Here is a 22242-nt window from a genome sequence, read left to right as displayed (position 1 = left end):
TGGGCTAGGTCTCAAGTGTTAGGCTTATCAACTACCAGGTCAGTGAGATCCTGGCTTTGGTGGACAGGCATATGGATCAATGCAGAGGCTGGGGAAATTTGTTAGTAAGAATGTTTAGCTATAGAGGCCTGGATTGAAACTGGGCACACATCATTGCCTCAAAGGAAGCTACCATTAAGCCAAAACCTTTCATGCAAACCTGGCCCTAGCAGATTTCTTATTTTTCTTCACAGAACCAATACTAGTGACCTTAGGGTCAGTAGGTGGAGGCACTTTTACTTTTCACTTTTTTTTACCATACAAATGTTTATTGAAAAAGTTAAGTGAGCACAAAAACATTAGCATGGACACAATGTGAGACTAATAGAGTCGCATAGTGGTATAGACATCATGAACCAAAAGAAAACAGAAAAAGAAATAGCATAATATCTAAATCCAGTATAAAGCTTGTCTCATATTGCAAGCGAACGATGTTAAAGTCATTGAGTTTCCTAGGGAACCAAAGTGTCCAATGATAAAATAATAAGCAATTAGAGAGGTCAAAAAAGTGAGAGTGGGAAAGAAGAAAAAAGAAGTAAAGTAAAAATAAGAAAAAGATTCAAAGGAAGAGAGAGAGGAGATCCCGGGGGTTGTTTGGTTCAGGGGGATGAATAGAGGTTCATCACAAGAAATGATGAAATAGAGAGCAGACGTAGATCAAATCGGGGGGAGGATAGATACTGCTGGACCCAAGGGGACCAAATTGTTTCGAATTTAGACATGGTATTTGTGAGTTTGGCTGTATGCTTTCATATGCCATGACCCAGGAAACATGGTTCTTTACATTAGATATGTTTAGAGAGGGTGATTTCCATGAATTAGCTATTGCTCTTTTAGCAGCTGCCAGTATGTGCAAACTTTTTTTAAAGCTTTTATTGGGAAGTCAATTAGGTTGCCAATTAAGGAGAGCCACAGCTGAATCTTTGATTACGGGTGTACCCATTAGGATTGAAAGTATACGAAACACTTGAACCCAAAAACGCGATGCGACCGGACAGAACCACCAAGTATGTGCATGGGATCCTAAGTCAGTACAACCCCTAACAGTGAGTTGAATGCAAGGGGACAAACGTGGCTATCTGAACAGGGACCATGTACCATCTCATTAGCACTTTATAATTGGTCTCCAACGCACTTGCACTTCTTGAGCTCGACCTTGTTGATAACCATATTTGAGACCATGCTTTGTCTCCCAGTGTAGTATCCAGTTCGTGTTCCCATTTGGAGAGATAGGAAGGTTGAGGTGAGGACAACAGGTTGAAATACAGAAGAGAGACCAATCCCCAACGGTTCGGATCATCACGACAAATACGTTCAAAAGGGTTCAAGAGTTTAACACTTTTAGGTCTCCCTATTGGTTTGGATTTGAAAGGCTGTAATCTGCAGGTAACGGAAAAATTGGGCATCCGGGATTTGAAAGTGTTTTTTAAGGTATTGAAAGGTTTTAAGACCGGCATCGGACTGAAATTTCCCAAAACGGGTCAGATCGTGCATCACCCAAGCGTCAAGAATCATGCCTCAACTGCTTAATGCTCAAAGGTAAGGGCCTGGGGTCCACAGACACCAGAAATGTGGGGTGGGGAGGAAGACCTTCAGGTTTAAGGGAGGCCAGATTACACCCCTGCATGGGTCCTAAAGAACAATCCCAAGGAGTTTTGTAGACTCCTGGCTTTACCCGTTTTTGGAGGGCACACTCCCTCCTCCATGGAAGGGTCTTCAGAGACGGAGCTCCATCAGACAGGTGGATCACAGCCCGGGATCTGTAGAGCACCCTGAGGCTAACTGCACCTCACTGTACGGATGTACCAATGGTGAGCGCCTAACACAGAGTACAGTGCTTTACAGGCAACATTACACGCCGGCCCCACATCTTCCACATGGTGAAGTCCGGTCCCTGAGGACTGCCAAGGGACACAGATTTGGAAGCTGTAAGATCACAGCCTCATTGGCACAGGTGCAGCTAGGTTGAGGTGAGATTCCTCTTCAGATAGGTTGCAGAAATACATTTAGCCACAAACCAACTATCAGTAGAGTGAGAGGTTGCCTTTCACCTATGGACACTAGCAAAAAACTGAGGGTTGCTGCGAGGGGGAAAGGTTACTATGGGTTGCTAAGGCAGCTCCCACTGGTCAGGGCAACCGGCAAGCTGAAACAAAAAACAAAAGGAGCGCCTCCATCGTATAAAAAAGTATAATAAATCTGTAAAAACAGCTAATACCGTACTCACAAGCATATGGGTTTAGCAGACATGTAGTTACAAGGATAACCGAAAACACGGATGATACATCAAAGCCTCAGCCTGCACGGTTTATGCGTTTCAGAGGACACACCTCCTTCCTCAGAACCAGTTCTTTTTACAGATTTATTAAACTGTTTTATACGATGGAGGCACTCCTTTTGTTTTTTGACTCATTAGTGTTACAAGGTCTCAGGTGTGAATGTGGAGCAGGTGTGTTAAATTTGGTGTTATCGCTCTCACTCTCTCATACTGGTCACTGGAAGTTCAACATGGCACCTCATGGCAAATAACTCTCTGAGGATCTGAAAAAAAGAATTGTTGCTCTACATAAAGACAGCCTAGGCTATAGAAAGATTGCCAAGACCCTGAACTGAGCTGCAGCACAGTGGTCAAGACCATACAGCGGTAACAGGACAGGTTCCACTCAGAACAGGCCTCTCCATGGTCGACCAAAGAAGTTGAGTGCACGTGCTCAGCATCATATCCAGAGGTTGTCTTTGGGAAATAGATGTAAGAGTGCTGCCAGCATTGCTGCCAGGTTGAAGGGGTGGGGGGTCAGACCATACGCCGCACACTGCATCAAATTGGTCTGCATGGCTGTCGTCCCAGAAGGAAGCCTCTTATAAAGATGATGCACAAGAAAGCCCGCAAACAGTTTGCTGAAGACAAGCAGACTAAGGACATGGATTACTGGAACCATGTCCTGTGGTCTGATGAGACCAAGATACACGTATTTTGTTCAGATGGTCTCAAGCGTGTGTGACGGCAACCAGGTGAGGAGTACAAAGACAAGTGTGTTTTGCCTACAGTCAAGCATGGTGGTGGGAGTGTCATGGTCTGGGGCTGCATGAGTGCTGCCAACCACTGGGGAGCTACAGTTCATTGAGGGAACCATGAATGCCAACATGTACTGTGACATACTCAAGCAGAGCATGATCACCTCCCTTCGCAGACTGGGCCGCAGGGCAGTATTCCAACACGATAACGACCCCAAACACACCTCCAAGAAGACCACTGCCTTGCTAAAGAAGTTAAGGGTAAAGATGATGGACTGGCCAAGCATGTCTCCAGACCTAAACCCTATTGAGCATCTGTGGGGCATCCTCAAACGGAAGGTGGAGGAGCGCAAGGTCTCTAACATCCACCAGTGATGTCGTCATGGAGGAGAGAAAGAGGACTCCAGTGGCAACCTGTGAAGCTCTAGTGAACTCCATGCCCAAGAGGGTTAAGGCAGTGCTGGAAAATAATGGTGGCAACACAAAATATTTACACTTTGGGCCCAATTTGGATATTTTCACTTAGTGAAAATGTGTACTCACTTTTGTTGCCAGCGGTTTAGACATTAATGGCTGTGTGCTGAGTTATTTTGAGGGGACAGCAAATGTAAACTGATATACAAGCTGTACACTCACTACTTTACATTGTAGCAAAATGTCATTTCTTCAGTGTCGTCACATGAAATTATATAATAAAACATTTACAAAGATGTGAGGGGTGTACTCACTTCTGTGAGATACTGTATATGTCACATGAAATGAAAGCCCTATATGACCTTTAAAAACCGGTATATAACGTGTTGGGGCAATAAATAAGAAAGATGGCAATTGCGGTTGATCACAAGAAGCAAAAATTGCTTTGGTCCTTAACTGAAAGACGAGCATCTGAACCAGGGGCGGACTGGGCCGGGGGGCAGGGTGGCAATTGCCCCCCGGGCCTCTCTGATGCCACCACGAACGGCCCCTTGACCCCCGCTGCCACCTGCACCCCCCTGCCCGCCGCATATGACGCGGCTCTGTGATCGCTGCGGCCTCTGCTCGTCAAGGAGGTGCTCGGGAAGCCCCAGCAGGGGGCCCTCTAACATGCCGCGTCTACCTGGTACAGCCAGCCCAGTTCGTCTCGGTATGCGATCCGGGCTGGCTGTAATCAGGCGCTGTAGAGGGCCACCCGGTTGGGCCTTCTGAGGACCGAGCGGCTGCCGATCGCAGAGCCGCATCGGATGCGGGCAGGCCGGGTCCATGGAGCCTCCCACTGACCACCAGGCCAAGGTAAGGTGACAACATTTTTAAAACAAAACCCGGGGACATTTTATCACCGGGAACATAAAACAAACTTTTTTTGTGTGTAATATTCACCTGATCCCTGCATCCACCAAAAGTGCGGCCTCCCGTCTCCCACGCTGTTAGAAGCTGCATGCGGCGTGTGCTGGTTACTACTTTAACTGGCGCGCACTGTGTGCAGATTCTGAGAAGACACGCTATTAGCGTAGCGGGAGCGATGCAAAATGTGCAGCCGGCTTCCTCGCTATGCTAACAGCATAGCTTCTCAGCAGCTGCACACAGTGTGCCGGTTTAAGTAGTAACCAGCACGCTCTGTATGCATCTTCTAACAGCGTGGGAGACAGGAGGCCGCGCTTGTCGGTGGATCCAGGGATCAGGCGAGTATTAAAAAATAAAAATTGTTTTATTTTATGTTCCCGGGGACATCTGTGGTATTCTGCATTGTGCTGTATAATGTATTATTGCTGGGATTTGTAGTCCCCTTATACAGCGAAATGCAGAATACCACCAGCTGACGAGGCATCCCTCCACTACCAGTGTGCTTTACATTTCCTAAACCGATAAATACATTCACACTACTGTTACATGGATGGCAAAAGTGGCAGACAGGGACGGGGAGAAGGCGGGGGAAAAGGCAGAGCGGGAGGGGGGCCAAGTTGCTGCACCATGGGCCTCTGGGTTGTACTTGCCCCCTGGGCTAAAAGTTGCCAGTCAGCCCCTGATCTGAACCTTGGTCCTTAAGGGGTAAATCTAAATAGGTCAGGGAGGTATAAATACATGATAGCCCATATACATTTAGGAGGCAACATACGATTTTTTTGTATGTACATATTGTTTGATATGGTTTTATTCAGTGTTTTTTTAGTTAAATGCATAAACATACTGATTTAGAATAACATTGTATGGCTGTGTTTTGGCACCTAAAAAGCCCCCATTCAAAAGTTTTATTTCTGTCTATCATTTGGTACCAGGGAAGTGGCGCCACATAAAACTGTTAAAAAAGATCCAGCATTACTTTAAGTTTAACTACACTTCACTTCTGTGAGGCAGATTACTGTCTTTTTTTTGGGGAGACTTCCTCTCATGTCAGAAAAAAATCTCTCTAAAAAAGAGCATTAAAATCTCAGTGGTTCTAACCCTTTTCTACTCTATCTGAAGCAAAACACAAGCAGAAATTTTGGTTGGAGGTCCACAGACAGCAATATAAAAAAAAACATTATTTAACCCCTTCATGACTGAGGCCCTTTTTTCAATTTTTGCACCCATGTTATATTCCACATTTTAGGCCTGAAAATGACGTTGGGGGCGGCCCCTTCTTCGGGACGCAGAAGCAATCTGGCGACAGGTAAGTCGCCAGGATCGCTTCTGTTGTAAAGCCGACAGTCGGCTCTACAAGTTTAAACAGAGTCCCGGCGGCAAAAGTCGCCGGGAGTCTGTTTAAACAGCCCCGATGCTGGCGACGTACACTGTACGTCGTCAGTCACGAAGGGGTTAAAAGAATAAATAAAAAAAAAGTTAAATGGTTTTGTCTACTCCACTTTGTTGCTGTTCCTTTCTTATTCAACTGGAAAGGAAGACATTCCCAAAAAGAAAATAAACAATAAATCAATTTATAATAGAGTGGCTTAATTAACTCACAGGTGTACACAAACATTTTTTACCATTAAGGAAGTTAAGTTGGTTCTCCAACACTTGGTTGAGTTCATGGATCCACAACTGTCTTACAGCAGGAGATGTAGCATTCATGATATACATTTCAGTGGAATCTGTAGATCTTGATAGAAGAGCAAACTTGCAAGGATCATTTTCAATACATTCCTCCAGACTCAGGCAATTAACCTGTAAGTAACAAAGTGTGTATGTATGTATATATCAGTAAAACAAATCCAAAGCGCTAAATTTGACCAACAGATGAAAATAGTGCAAACGAGGTTGACTAGGAGTGCTGCCCTACTTCAGCTTTGGAAGCTGCAACACTGAGGGAAAAAAGAAAAGAGAAGGGCGCCCACCCTAGTATAGAAGGTTTTTTAATGATATGAGTAAAAATACAGGGTAAAAACATACTCACAAAAGTGGATCAATGAAGGCAAAGAAAACGAGCCTAAGCAATATCTGTAAAACGGCTGCACAGATGCGTGTGTGTCAGCACGGGACTCCTTTGATGACGCGTTTCCTCTCTAGGAATCCAGAAAATTCCTCCTGTGTGCCATCCCAAATCATAATGATATCTGGCATAAAGTACCAATTTGGATCCAAAAGGATTATTAGTCCAGATAAATTGTTCCTCCCAATATCCCATACATATTCAATATTCATTCTTCATACTTCAGGTTTGGCGGCTTCCATTAAATCATTTGAGCTTGTGATATACAGGTTATTGTCTCAAGAGTAGAATTTTAACCCATTGGCATATTGTGATCTCATACACCAGTACTACATTTCCTATTTTTTATCTCAATGCACTTTTTTGTCATTCATGTGTATATCCTTCATTGTGATTCTATGAGCACCCGACTGCTAATTATGTTTTTTATATTGATTATTAATCCAGTTTTTGCTATAAGAGTAATTAACGCTCTTTTTTATATATATTTTCATTACTATGTTTTCCATTATTTTCAGTATTTTTAGCAGACTTCAGCATATTTATGTCTAGGTCCTCAGTCCCACACATACAGCTTTTGATATTTTACAGTTCCATTCTTTATATATAATTTTAGAACCTCGATTCATGCTCCACTTGTCTCTCATTCCCCTTTCTCACACAGCAAATACATGCTGGCTGGCTCGATCGTTCTGCCTGCCGATTGGCCGGCGAGCACAGTGTGTGAGAGTTGCAGGGCTGGACGTCATCAAGAGGCCGCTGATTGGCTTATCGGCATTCCACCCATTTTAGTGGAGTTAGCCGCAAGAATAGATGTACTCTAACATGTACTAGATGTTACGACAATCCGCCGCCTTACACCATAGAGCTTGGCTCATTGAACTGTATCAATCACACTTCCCTTTATAAAGCTGTATGATTGCCGATTGGCCGGCGAGCACAGTGTGTGAGAGTTGCAGGGCTGGACGTCATCAAGAGGCCGCTGATTGGCTTATCGGCATTCCACCCATTTTAGTGGAGTTAGCCGCAAGAATAGATGTACTCTAACATGTACTAGATGTTACGACAATCCGCCGCCTTACACCATAGAGCTTGGCTCATTGAACTGTATCAATCACACTTCCCTTTATAAAGCTGTATGATTGAGTCAGTGGTTATGTTCTGACGAAGGGGGCGTGGCCCCGGAAACGCGTCATCAAAGGAGTCCCGTGCTGACACACAGGCATCTGTGCAGCCGTTTTACAGATATCGCTTAGGCTTGTTTTCTTTGCTTTCATTGATCCACTTTTGTGAGTATGTTTTTACCCTGTATTTTTACTCATATCATTAAAAAACCTTCTATACTAGGGTGGGCGCCCTTCTCTTTTCTTTTTTCCCTCATGTATGTATATAGATCTATATAAATATATCTATATATATCTATTGCTTCTCCCCCGCAAGGGAGAAGTTCTCCATCCAACTTTCATAATGATATCTGGCATAAAGTACCAATTTGGATCCAAAAGGATTATTAGTCCAGATAAATTGTTCCTCCCAATATCCCATACATATTCAATATTCATTCTTCATACTTCAGGTTTGGCGGCTTCCATTAAATCATTTGAGCTTGTGATATACAGGTTATTGTCTCAAGAGTAGAATTTTAACCCATTGGCATATTGTGATCTCATACACCAGTACTACATTTCCTATTTTTTATCTCAATGCACTTTTTTGTCATTCATGTGTATATCCTTCATTGTGATTCTATGAGCACCCGACTGCTAATTATGTTTTTTATATTGATTATTAATCCAGTTTTTGCTATAAGAGTAATTAACGCTCTTTTTTATATATATTTTCATTACTATGTTTTCCATTATTTTCAGTATTTTTAGCAGACTTCAGCATATTTATGTCTAGGTCCTCAGTCCCACACATACAGCTTTTGATATTTTACAGTTCCATTCTTTATATATAATTTTAGAACCTCGATTCATGCTCCACTTGTCTCTCATTCCCCTTTCTCACACAGCAAATACATGCTGGCTGGCTCGATCGTTCTGCCTGCCGATTGGCCGGCGAGCACAGTGTGTGAGAGTTGCAGGGCTGGACGTCATCAAGAGGCCGCTGATTGGCTTATCGGCATTCCACCCATTTTAGTGGAGTTAGCCGCAAGAATAGATGTACTCTAACATGTACTAGATGTTACGACAATCCGCCGCCTTACACCATAGAGCTTGGCTCATTGAACTGTATCAATCACACTTCCCTTTATAAAGCTGTATGATTGAGGCCGTGGTTATGTTCTGACGAAGGGGGCGTGGCCCCGGAAACGCGTCATCAAAGGAGTCCCGTGCTGACACACAGGCATCTGTGCAGCCGTTTTACAGATATCGCTTAGGCTTGTTTTCTTTGCTTTCATTGATCCACTTTTGTGAGTATGTTTTTACCCTGTATTTTTACTCATATCATTAAAAAACCTTCTATACTAGGGTGGGCGCCCTTCTCTTTTCTTTTTTCCCTCATGTATGTATATAGATCTATATAAATATATCTATATATATCTATTGCTTCTCCCCCGCAAGGGAGAAGTTCTCCATCCAACTCCCCCACCCATTTCTGGCCTGTATTCTTCTTTTGTTGCGTTGGGGCCCCCCTGATCCTCATTCGCCTCATTCTCCAGTGCTGCTTTGTTAATTTAGGATCCACTTCTGGGCTTGCTTCTATGTTCCCAGCGGGGCCCCTTCTAATCTGTCATGGAGGAGAGACTTAACTGAAGTGATTTCTAGCCTCACTTCTGTGATGGATCAGGAGGGGCACCGCCACACTAAAAGAATACCACCAGCTACAGAGGACTACAAATCCCAGCAATACATTATACAACAATGCAGAATATCACAAGCTATTGAGGGATCCAAATCCCAGCAATACATTATATAGCAATGCAGAATGTTACCAGCTATAAAGGACTACAAATCCCAGGAATACTTTATGCAGCAATGCAGAATATCACAAGCTATTGAAGGATACAAATCCCAGCAATACATTATGTAGCAAAGCAGAATACTACTAGCTATAGAGTACTACAAATCCAAGCATTACATTATACAGCCATGCAGAACACAACCAGCTATAGAGGACTACAAATCCCAGCAATTTTACAGCAATATTTAGCAATTTCAAGCAGAATAATGAAGCTACATACTCTGTGTTGCTCCAGGGTGGCAGCCTGATGTCCCCTGGGTCTCAGGAGGACTGTGTGGAGTCACAGGAGGCTGTGCACGGTCTCACTAGGGTTATAAAGTGTGTCCTCAGGGTTGTGTATGCACTCACCAGGGCTGCGTACAGTGTCACCAGGGCTGCGTACAGTGTCACCAGGGCTGCGTGTAGTCTCACCAGGGCTGCTTGGGGTCTCACCAGGGCTGCTTGGGGTCTCACCAGGGCTGCTTGGGGTCTCACCAGGACTGCGTGGGGTCTCACCAAGGTTGTGTGGGTCTCGCTGTGTCTAGTGTACAGTCTCACCAATAGTGATAGGCTTGGTGTTCGAGTAGAGCGGGAGTTCGACTCGAACTGTTTGGCGAACACACGAACTGTCAGGGCGTTCGGCAAGCTGTTCGCCCACCGAGCGCCCCACAAGGCACTGTGCCTTGTGAAGCCCGGATTGGCTAAAGCCTTGCACCTGTCACCGCTAGCTCCACCCAATTGTTTATTTGTTGCTAGCATCTGTCAAAATGACATTATGCAGCAGGTGCTCCTCGTGAGCGGACGGGACGGCGGTCGTCATTTAAAAAAAAAATATTTATTTTTATTTTTTATTTCATCGAGTCGTTGCCATCGTGGACAATGCTGGACGTCATGATCTCGGTGCCCCTTTATTAAAGTGGTACCCTGATGTGAGTAAGCCCCCTGCCTGCACCCCCACAACTAACGCCCCTGGGCTTGTGGGGAAGAGGCCCTTGTCCCCATCGGCATTTGGATAAGGTGCTATTCCCGGGGCGACCCTGGAAAAGTACCCTCCAAGTGCCGAGGGCATGTGGCCTGGTATCGCAAGGAGGGGGGGCATCACTCATCCCCCTCTTTCCTGCCATGCCAAACCTGTGCTCAGATCAAGGGTCTGGTTGGGAATTTTAAACCCCACTTTTCTTCCCCGCACTTTTGGGGGTGGGGTTCCTACTAAAAACTCCTACCAGACCTTAAGGGCCTGGTATGACTTTGAGGGGGAACCCCACACACATTTTTTTTGGTTGTTTTTTAACATGGGGTCCCTCTTAAAATTCCTACCTTTCTTAGGGGTCCGGTATGACTTTTGGGGGGCACCCCATGCTTTTTCCTCTTTATTTTAAATGGGGTCCCTCCTAACATTCCTACCAGACCTAAAGGGTCTGGTATTGGTATTGGGAGGGGGAACCGTACGCTTTGTTTTTTCTTTACAAATGTAATTTTTGCTGCATCAGGTGGTTCTATACATCGTACAGATGTGCCACTTTACAGGCAGTTTAAGGGGACCCCCAGGCACGATATTCAAAGGAAGTGATGTTAAAATCACTGCTCCATTAAAAACAGTATTTTTAAAAAATTGTTTTTTCTTTGAATTATGTCCCCCAGGAGAGTATCCGAATCCTTATACCCTTTTCATGGCCAATAAATTACATATAAGGCTTCAAAATGGGGACATTTGATTTTTCATGTTCTACACCATCGACTTGCATTGAGTTCAAGTTCGAACTTTCCCCATGTTCTAAAGTTTGAATTCGAGCCGAACTGGGGAGTGTTCGGCCCATCACTTATCTCCAGGGCTGTGTATGGTGCACCGTCTCACCAGAGCTGGCCGATCTTCAACACAGTCCCTGTGTGTCAGGGACCCAGGGGGGCCATTCCTCACCAGGCTCGCCGGCATCAGGCACGGGCTCCTCCTCCTGGCAGGGCATCTGGCTCTGGGATTGCCGGTGCACGCGACGAGTGCGCGGTACGCAAGCCGCGCGCGCCTAGTGCGCCTGCGCCACCCCACGTTCCAGGTGCTACTCAGGCTGGGGGAGGTCCCCAGCACTCACCAACTGACCTCGGCCTTGCGATTGGCTCCTGACTAACACCCAGCTCCCTCTTGTGAACCTATCTATCTGTTGATCTGACTTCCCGGCTACCGACCCTTTTGCCTGACCCTTCGCCTACGAATCCTGCTGCCTGCCACAACCCGGACCTGGACTTGATTACTCTATCGGATTCCCCTTTTGATACTGCGATCTTGGACTTGTTTTCTTCCCTGCCAAGCGGTTCCACTCCCGGCATAGTTATCTGGCCTGACACTAGGTGGGTTGAACATTTCAGAACAACCAGAAACATTATGAACAAGAAACCACCAGGCGCCACCCGCACTGCAAGGATGCCGGAAAACATTGCAAGAGTGAGAGAGGCACTGGTTAGTAAGGATGGGCTGCCGGTTTGAGTCGAACGTGAGTTTGATTCAAACATTGCCTGTTTGCGAAACTTTGTGGGATGTTCATGGTCTGTTCGTCCCACAAGGCAATGCGCCCTCTGAAGCTCTAAGTGGCTAAAGTCTAACACCTGACCACAGGTAAGGTGCAAGACTTTGCCCAATCAGAGCTCATAGCCAAGTCCCAGCAGCACACTATATAAGGCTGCTGACACCGCAGCCCTACGTAGTGTGTTGCTGGAATTAAACAGAGATTGTTCTATCAGAGATCTATATGTAGCAGAGTTCTGTAGCAGAGTCCTACAGCAGAGTTGTGTACAGCGTTCTATATCTGAGTTGTATATCAGAGTTCTATACAGCGTTGTGTACTATAGCAGTCAGTCATACTGGTCTATAATAGCAGTCGATCAGAACAGTTGATTCTAACAGTTGATTATTGCAGTCTGTTGCAGTAAACATCATGTCAGAAAGGCCAAAAAAAAGAGACAGACGCTCCCATGCAACAATAAGAGGGCAAGCAGCCCCTATGTCTGCAGGCCGTGGACGTGGTACATCCTCTGCAGGCAGGGCACGCTTGTCCTTTCTATCTGGTGCTGGCCGTCCTATTTAGCAAAACATACAGAAGAGGTGGTGGATTGGATAACAAAGCCATCCTCATCCTCTGCCACCCAGGCTTGTACTGGTTCTCAGTCCGCAGCAGCTGGCAAAGCAGCCTATTCTGCCTTCTTGTCCACAGCTACTCCTGCCGTAGCCTCACCATCATGCATGGAGAAGTCAGCTGAATTGTTTCAACACACCGTCAGTGACATGCTGCTGGAGGATGCGCAGCAATTTCAATGCTCTGATGTTGAGGTTGAGGAAGGGAGTAACATCAGCCTAGAGGGAGGGGGTGCCAATGATGCACAACGAACTGGCACTCATGTTCCCCCAGCTGCAGCATACTGCCAGATTGGCTCCAGTGACGAGGGCAGAGGGGGTGATGATGATGAGGTCACTGACTCCACTTGAGTGCCTGATCGAAGATAGGAGGAAAGTGAGGAGGCACAACCCCATCGAGGCACGATGTCCTCCTAGGGCAGTCATATGACCAGCCAGCCCATTGCATCAGAAGGCAGAGCTGCACTGGTGCAGGGTGCTGTTGTCTCGCAGCACACTTCCAGGAACTCAGCTGTCTGGGAGTTTTCCACCACATGTGCAGCAGACTGCAGCACTGCTATTTGCAACCTGTGTCTCAAGAGGATCAAGCGCGGCAAAAACATCAGCCGCTTGGGTACCACGTGCTTGAAGAGACATATGACCACCTGCCACGCATCCCATTGGCAACAGCACCGTAGAAAGGACAACACTTCTCGCTCCTCATCTGTGATCTCTACTCTCACTATACGTCATGCCATGTCCACAACCTCCACTGACAGGGATGATGTTATAGCAATGGGTGCTCCAGGTCCTTCTGCCGAATCTGCCAGCAGCCCACCAGCTGCAGATGTTAGAAATCAAATTTTGCTGCCCCAACTGCTGCAGCGGGAAAAAAAAATAGTGTCCCACCCATCCACATGCTCAGGGTCTAAATGCCAGCTTGCCCAAATATGCTTGCTTTACAGCTGCTGCGTTTCCAGCTGGTGGACTCTGCCCCCTTCCATGAGTTTGCAGAATGTGCTGCACCACAGTGGCAGGTTCCCAAACGCCAATTCTTTTCAAGGAAGGCCATTCCAGCACTGTACCAGCATGTGGAAGGCAATGTTTTGGCCTCAATTTGGACGAGGCAGTCAGCAGCAAGGTCCACATTACTGCCGACACGTGGTTCAGCAAGCATGGACAGGGATGTTGCATTTCCTTCACGGCACAATGGGTAACTCTGCTAGCAGCTGGGAGGGATGCAGAACAGGGCTCTGTGCTGGAGCTTGTTCAGTCATCACGCCTCCAAAAATCTGCTGATCTGAGGTCTGTCTGCTCCACCACCTCCTCTTCGTCCTCCACGATGGCCTCCTCTGCAGGTTTGCCCGACAAACCAGCAGTTCACTGTAAGCGTTCCAGAGGCTATGCAACGGGTCAGGCAAAAATATGCCATGCAGTGCTTGAGCTGGTGTGTCTAGGGGACAGGAGCCAAACCGGGGCAGAGATTCTGTCAGCTCTGCAGGGGCAGGCCCAGAGGTGGTTAGCTCCATGCCAGCTTTAACCAGGAATGGTTGTATGCTACAATGGCAGCAACCTTCTCTCTGCCCTACGCCTGGGAAAGTTGACACATGTACCAAGGAGGCATGGCTGCATGGGCTCCCTTATCTTGCAAAGTCTGCTAAAGGACCCCAGGATTCGTGGTATCAAGGAGAGGGATCATTACTGGTTGGCAACCCTTCTTGATCCACACTACGAACGTAAGGTTGCAGAGCTCATCCTGCCCTCACAGAGGGAGCACAGAATGAAACTACTGGAGGACGCTCTGAAGAGAAACTTGTGTAACACCTTTCCAGACACTGGTAGGTTACCAAGTGATGAAAGAGGTGCTTCAGAGGCTTCGGTTGGTCAAATGAAGAGCGGTGGAGAAGGGGGCCACCTGACTGATGCCTTCCTCAATTTTTTCAGTCCTCGGCAACCAGGGATGTTAACTTTAGGCACCCATCGCCAGGGTCTTCATCATATGGTGCAGGATTACCTAGGGACAAGAGCAGATCTGGATAGCTTTCCAGCAGGCTATCCATTGGCTTACTGGGTCTTGAGAATGGATCCAGAACCTAGCCAATATGCCATGGAGCTACTGGGCTGCCCTGCATCCAGCGTGCTATCTGAAAGGACGTTCAGTGCTGCTGGAGGTTTTGTGACAGATACAAGTGTGCGTCTGTCCACAGACTCCGTTGACCGGCTGACATGTATAAAAATGAATCAGTCCTGGATCAGCAGCAGCTATCAATCCCCTTATGCTGATGTCACCGAATAGATCGGGGATCGCTGGATTCGGAAGACTTCCTAGGTTGCCTAACTTTGTGGGCGATTATTACGCCATCTTAAAGTAAGGAGCATAAGCTGTCTGCTGTTGTTTAACCCGATGGGTGGAATGGCAGGTGAAAAGCGAATTGAGGATGCAACAGAGTTGTCTCTACATCAGCGCACTTAAGTGAAGATGGCTACGCATACTCCGGTGGTGGGTAAGATTGTCTTCAATTATATGTTTGCTGGGACTGGTAATACAGTCAATAAAGAGACTGAATGTGACTCTGTTCATTGTGGAGTGGGAGTGACCCCAGTTGGGATACCTGCTGGAGATTTTGAGAGAGACTTGCCTCTATATAATGCATTGTATAGTGGGGAGTCAAGAGCTAAACATGCATGTGCTAATGCAAATGTTGATTCAAAGAGTATTGCTAATGAGAAGGGTAATACTGCCGAGTTAAAAAGTATGCAAGATGCATGTTACGATATGCTGTGTAAAAATGGTGATAAAAAATGCATTGTCTGCAACCAGGAAGGGTGCTGCATCTTTGGAAACCATGGTGTGGCTCAATAGGTTGGAGCCAGAGGTTTCCCAAGATAATTGTGATGCCGGCTTGACGGATCACAGTGTTATTGAGGTATCGAATGGTAATGCTCAGGTGGTTAAGGGAGCGCCACCAGGTAACAGTAATCAAAATGTTCCTCAGTGTACACCTACGTCATGTGGACAAAAGGAGGTGGTAAATGTAGTACTGGTGACCATTAGTCAGAAGGCCTTAAATCCCCTAGAGACAGTGTGTAAAGCAGCAGAGGTGTCCCTGGACAACTTTAAGGAGCCCTGTGAGCTGGACAGCTATGTGGCACCCTGCTGGGCGCAGCTGAAATTGCAACCAGTAATGTAAAGGAGTTAAAGTTGAATGATATTTGTGAAAATGTTTCTGAGGTAATTGAAGAGCCCCAGGCTCACAGTGGTGACAATGTGTATGGGGGTAATTGCAGAGTCAGCGGCTCATTATGAAGAAAATGTGAGGTCTAATGATGTAATTGCTGAAATGAGTGATGGGATTAGTGCTCAGCTACCAGATACTTCTGTGTGTCCACGGGCAGATGGGTCGGTACTGTGGAGTACCTGCGATCGGAGCATAGATAGTATAGATTGGAGTGAATTTGCAAAATGGATATTGGCTATAATGCAAGAGGTTTCTGTCAAAAAAATTGGGACGGATGCCATTTTTGCTGTTTCAGACAGAAGGGCTGCTACCCAACTTGCAGAAGAGGGCTCGCAGAATGTGGCTGCTGTTTTCCCTGATCTGACAGAAAGGGTCGAGTCAATATGGGAGAGCAGCAGAAATTGTGTCCGAGACCCAGAAAAGGGTCAAAAATAATGGTTTGGTTGCACCTAAGGAGGGTCAGCTGCTAGAGCAGTTGTCAGAGGAGAGGGTATACTGTGATGTTACTGTGGGAGATGATTGCCCCACAGGCACTCGTTCCTCTACAGATACCGCTCTCTGCCCAATAATGACAGTATATGTAAAATTGTTAAAAATGTTGACAGTGATGGAAAATACAATGCATTGCAGACTTGTAATGGTCTGGTTACCACAGCTAACCCAAGAATGGTGTACTATTGGTAAAAGATGTGTCAGTGTTAGCCAGTGACAATGTGAACATGTCTGCTGGCCTAGAGCGAGGGGCTGCTGAACACCTTACAGACAAGGGGGCGTGTGTTGCAGCGGCAGGTTTGCCTCTAAAGTTGGAAGTGCTACCAGCAGAAAAAAGGTTACCTGAGGCCTGTGAGAGTTAAAAATAGTGAAACAAAGATCCGGTCTGTAACTCAAGAAGGGTTGAACAGACAATGGGAAAGTACCAGAAGGCCCTGAGATAACAGAAATGTTGAATGTTCATAATTGTAAAGAAAATGCTCTGTCTAGTGATGACAACATGAGGGAAAATGTTGGTAGATTCCACAGTGATGAAAAGTGTCATGCTTTGCCAAAGGGTAATGTTTTGGTTTTCATGGGCAACAGCAAAGGTAATGGTGTTGATATTACTGACAATAATATTTGGCTTAATAACAATGATGTGACCCCGTTTGAAGCCAGGGACTGTTGTTGGTGGAAGTACAGATGTAAAATCCCACTGTAGAATTGGGTGTTATGATCACCCAGAACTCTCAGCCAGATGGGCTAAGAGGTGTCAGAAAGCAAGGGTCGGCCTGCATTATGCTTGGGAACCCGGAACTGGGAGGTTTCAAGGTGATTCAGGAGGGAAGAAAGCTCTAGTCCTGGGTCCAGGGTTTAGCAGGGACCAGCACCCAATGATTGCACAAGTGTGCATAGCCCCTAAGGAAAGGATGCTGGCTAGGGGAATTAGCCCCTGCTGGGAAATAGGAACAGACCATGTTCAGTAGTCAGGAGAACTCCCCCAGATGGTAAAGTGGAGCCAGGTGGTGTGTGTGCTGGGAGCACATAAAGACAGCCAGAAAGGCTGGGGAGAACTGGTGAGGGTAGGAGAGTCGTGAGCCCGAGGGGTTGCGAGTACAAGTGTGGGACAGCACTTCCAAGAGGACCAGTGAGTCAGAAGTGGTAAAACATTTGGGAAACAACATAACTTGTGTTATGTTGCAAGCAGTGCATGGATGTTGTACTGAACAAACCATGCGATCCAAGGTATCCAAGATGGAGGTGTGAACTTTCGTTTGAATTAAAGTGGGCTACCAGGCCCTTAAACAGAAGGTATTGCGAGTGGATTACATCCTTAACCACTCGAAGACCAGGTGTTTAGACCCCCTTCCTGGCCAGGCCATTTTTCAGTATTCAGCGCTGCAGTACTTTGACTGACGCTGTACTGAAATAAATTTTATACCATTTTTTGGGGTCAGATGGAGCTTTCTTTTGGTGATATTTAATCACCACTGCGGTTTTTATTTTTTTTACTATATTTCAGAAAATTTACTGAAAATTTTGAAAAAAAAGTTATTTTTTTACATTATGTTAGTAAACAATGATTACCCAATTTTTTTGTGCAGCGTAATGGGCGCAATCGACGTTTTCGCAGGTATGTGCACCGGACGCATGTTTGCATGTGTGTATGTATGGGTGGGGGCTTTAAAAATATATATTTTTTAAAATTCTTTTTTATGTGTAACTTAAACATTTTTTTGTTTGGAAACATACATTTTTTCCTATTTTTTCCCCTCACTTAACTTTATTGGTATCACATAGGGGGCTAAGAAACCCCCCTATGTGATAGCAAAAGATGTGACAGGTCCTCTTTATGGTCTCCAAGAACCCTGATGTCACCTAGGACCCCCGAAGAAGCTGATGAAGCCAAGATCTGCTTCATCAGCTTCTCTCCAGCGTCTGAACCTGGAGAGTGACACAAGAATGCGGAAGTGATGTAATATACATCACTTCCGCATTCTGGCAGCGGAGAGGGGACCGGAGGGAGATTGTGTACCGATCTCTCTCTGATCCCCTGTGACAGAGGCACTATGCTGGTCCCGGGCTCGCACCGGAGCCCGGGACCACCGTGACAACGGGAAGGGGGGCTGCGGAGGGAGGGGGGCGACACGGGCCGGCAGCTCATACAAGCTTGTATGTTAACAGGCATCGGTGCCTGTTTTTAAATTGACTGTGTTTCCCACTCGTGCGCGAGTGGGTGTGGCTGAGCGGACGTCTAAAGATGCCCGCTCAGATCTAGAGAGCTCCCGGCCAGCCGTTTTTGTACAACGGCTGGCCGGGAGGTAGTTAAAGCACTCACCATATGTGCTAATATCCCCAAACATCACACTATACATACCGTGTGTGTATGTGTGTATGTGTATATATATATATATATATATATACATACACACACTAACACATATATACTGTATATGATACTATTTTCCTCATGGGATACTTTCATTGTAATTTTGTTACAACCCCCTCCCCCCAAACAGCTACTCTTTAATAAGTTGAACTTTAAAAATAAATAAATAGGTGTAACTCCACTACCTGGCCGCTCAACACCACATGTACAAACCCTCTTCCTGGATTAATCGTTGTGTGCACTTTATATTCACATAAAAAGGAAGACAGCTGGTGCTCACTGCTGTGAACACTCGATGTCCACACGGGTCACCCTAGTGGCATTTTTAAGATCATCCTAGCTGCTGGTAGATGAAATCAGAAGACTTTTCCCCCTCCAGTGTAATTGGTTAGATAATGTGCATGCATGATGTGGGTGGTGTCAAGTAAAGCCATTGTTGTCATTCTAAGCCTCACAATGACAACAATGATTGTTTGGAATCCAGTGGATGGCTTCAAGCATGCTGGTGGACCACAGTTTGATAACCACTGCTATAATATACAGTATATATCATAAATTATACATAATACTGAACAAACTATGCACAGTCTGTGGCTTTAATTCTGAAACCTGCTAAGGAACTGCATGAAGAAACACAGCTTTATATATCAGAGGTTGGTTTAGTGCATGTTCAGAAGAATAATAGGACAATCAATTTTGACAAAACGGGCCGTTTGATGCGTCAGGTATACAAAGCTTCAAAATCTTGGGTATTAACAGGGGGGTAACCAGAGGAATAACAAAAGGTAGGGGGTACAGGTAGAGAAGGGAGGGATAGGGTTTAAGTGTCATCAGTGGTCTCATGTTGCCAAGACGTCTCATTGATCTCATTAGAGTTTCAGTAGAGTTTCTCGATCTATTTCGCAGCTACCTCTAGGTAATCCGAGTTAGTTAATGAGTTAGCCATTTTAATTAGGTATCATATTATCTTAATGGTTGCTATACATCCGTAGTTGATATCCTGTTATCCTTTGTCAGTACAGTTGGGAGACCTAGAGTTTAAGGCCAGTTTGGCGCAGAGAGTTGTGTGCAGAGGACGACGGTAAGTCAGAGGGTATGTATGGGGAAGGGGTTGGGTTAGGAATATGAGACATGAATATGGGGGAGGCGGTGTAAGATTGGTTCCTACTAGACCTGAAGGTGGCTCAGTAAAGGGTGGTCAAGTCAGTTATCGTGGTGAAGTAGGTCCAACAAGCCCACATTGACCTAAAGTGATCTAGTTTGTCTTGCTTGGTGGCCAACAACTCCTCCATTTCATATACGTGACCAACCTGTGCCAGCCATTCGCGGATCGTGGGTACTTCGTCTGTCGCCAGTGGCGGGGGATGATTGTGCGTGCTGCGTTAATGAGGTGTCTGTGTAATGACTTAAACGCACCTTTTGGCTGACCAGGTTCCCAATGTAGTAGGGAATGCGAGGGAGAAAATGGAAGTGTGGCTCCAGTGATCTTACGGATTGCTTCATATACCTTCCTCCAGAACGGTTGTATCTGGGAGCAGGACCAAAAGATGTGTGTGAGGGTACCATCACCTCCAGCACAGTGGGGACACGGCTGGGTATATGCGGTGTAATAAGTGGGGAGTCCTGTACCAAGAGACTAGGAGTTTGTAATTAGTTTCCTGCATTCTGCTATTAAATGCGCATTTGTGCACCGTTGAACATATATCCATCCATTCATCCTCAGGGATCGTGGTGTGGAGGTTTCGTTCCCATTTAGTGCATGGGTGAGTACCGTGTGGTAGGAGATCATTCTGGAGTAAAGCATAGAGCCAAGAGATTAGGTGTCGGGTCTGGCCTTTGCCTAGGCAGAGCCTTTCGAATGGGGTAAGGTCTCTAGAGGCGGAGGTTCTACGTATGGGGCTCGTTAAGAAATGTCTGATTTGAAAGTAGACCCACCAGGGTAAAGATCCTTGTTTGGTGAGGTCTGCTAGGTCGGTCTTAGGTGTGAATGTTCGGGATCTGAAAAAAAGATGTGCTCGTAGGGGGGGATCTTGGGACCAATGAGAAATTAATTCTCTTGTGACACCTGGAGGAAAATTCTGGTTATACATCAGTGGTTCCATCGGGCTATGTAGGGAAGTAATGGCTTCCCGACGTCTGGTAGAAGAGAAAACCTCCAGGGTGGTCCCTATGATTGGGTACGTGCGTATCGTTATCGGCCATAGCGCGGGTCTGAGCCATACCAGTGAAGTGAGGGGTATGTCTAGGGTGTCATTCTCCATTGAAGCCCAAAGTTTAGTGTCAGTGTGGAGGTGCCAATGTAAGACTCTGGTGAGATGCGTCGCCTTGTAATATCTAAGTAGGTCCGGGACCCCTAGGCCACCCTTAGCTTTGTGCAATTTGAGTAGGGGCCAGGATATGCGAGGCCGCCCGTCTTGCCACACAAAGGTGGAGAGGGCGGTGTCCGTAGCCCTGAAGAATGAGCTTGGCAGTTTGATGGGAATGGTTTGGAAGAGATATAGTATTCTAGGAAGTACATTCATTTTCAATAAGGCTGCCCTTCCAAACCATGAGAAGGTGTGCGTTCTCCAAGATTTGAGGTCTTTCAGTATGGAGTCTTGTAAGTGTGCGAAGTTGGCATCGTAAAGTCGGGACAAGTCTGAGGTCAGTTTTATTCCTAGGTAAGGGATTTGATCAGAGCACCAGATAAAGGGAAAGGATGCTTGAAGGCGAGTTCTAGTGCTGTGTGACATGTTAAGGGGCATAATCTCGGATTTGGTAAAGTTAATCTTTAGGTTGGATAATTGTCCGTATTCGTCAAATTTGGCCATCAGTTTCTGTAGGGAATTGTGGGGTGCAGAGAGGAAGAACAGTAGGTCATCTGCGTATGCCATTGTCTTGTGAACCTCGGGGCCTATAGTAATTCCTGTGATCTCAGTGTCAAGCTGAACCATTCTGATGAATGGTTCTAGGGTTAGTGCAAATAGTGTGGGAGATAGCGGACAGCCCTGACAGGTCCCGTTAGTAATTGGGAAACTGTCTGATAAGCATCCCATCGTCCTGACTCTTGCCCTGGGGCATGAGTAGACTGCCGCTATCCAGTGTATCATGCGATTTGGTAGTCCAATATGCTTCAGAACCTCAAACATGAAGTCCCATGCAACCCTGTCGAACGCCTTCTCCGCATTCGTTGACAGCACCAATGTCTCCAGTTTGTGCTGTCTGACCCAGTGGATGAGGTTGAGAGCTCTCGTGGTGCTGTCTTTAGCCTCCCGTCCCGGGATAAATCCCACTTGGTTGGGGGTGATCAAGTCGGGCAACAGCGGGAGAAGGCGGTTCGACAGGGCACGCGTGAAGATCTTCAGGTCCACGTTGAGGAGTGAAATGGGACGGTAGCTAGGGCATAGCTGGGGGTCCTTCCCGTCTTTTGGGATGACAGTTATGTGAGCTTCTAAATGTTGAGGGGGTGGGTGGATGGAGGCTTGTAGGGAGTTATATGCCGAATTCAAGTATGGGAGTAGAATGGGCAGGAAGGATTTGTAGTATTGAGTCGTTAGACCGTCTGGTCCCCGACTCTTACCTGGTTTCGATTGTTGGATGGAGTGTCTTAGCTCTTCTTCCATGAGTGGTTTGTCTAAGGAGGTTAGGAGTGCGTCATCTATAGTAGGCATAT

The 22242-nt window shown here is 46.2% G+C and overlaps 1 protein-coding gene across 1 annotated transcript in view; it reads right to left on the bottom strand.

Annotated features, from left to right (window-relative positions):
- LOC108797234 (triple functional domain protein-like) overlaps positions 1 to 22242 on the bottom strand; it is a gene marked incomplete at its 5' end in the record, with an annotated part of 228203 nt that overhangs the window by 20028 nt on the left and 185933 nt on the right. Inside the window, one exon of the mRNA XM_018568804.1 lies at positions 5997 to 6174. Coding sequence (XP_018424306.1) covers positions 5997 to 6174 — 178 coding nt within the window. The remainder of the gene's footprint in view (positions 1 to 5996; positions 6175 to 22242) is intronic.

Source organism: Nanorana parkeri, unplaced genomic scaffold, assembly GCF_000935625.1.
Source record: "Nanorana parkeri isolate BGI_ZX_2015 unplaced genomic scaffold, ASM93562v1 scaffold1248, whole genome shotgun sequence".
NCBI lineage: Eukaryota > Metazoa > Chordata > Amphibia > Anura > Dicroglossidae > Nanorana > Nanorana parkeri.
Note: the sequence above shows the minus strand (reverse complement) of the source record. Positions and strands in the feature narration are given on the sequence as shown.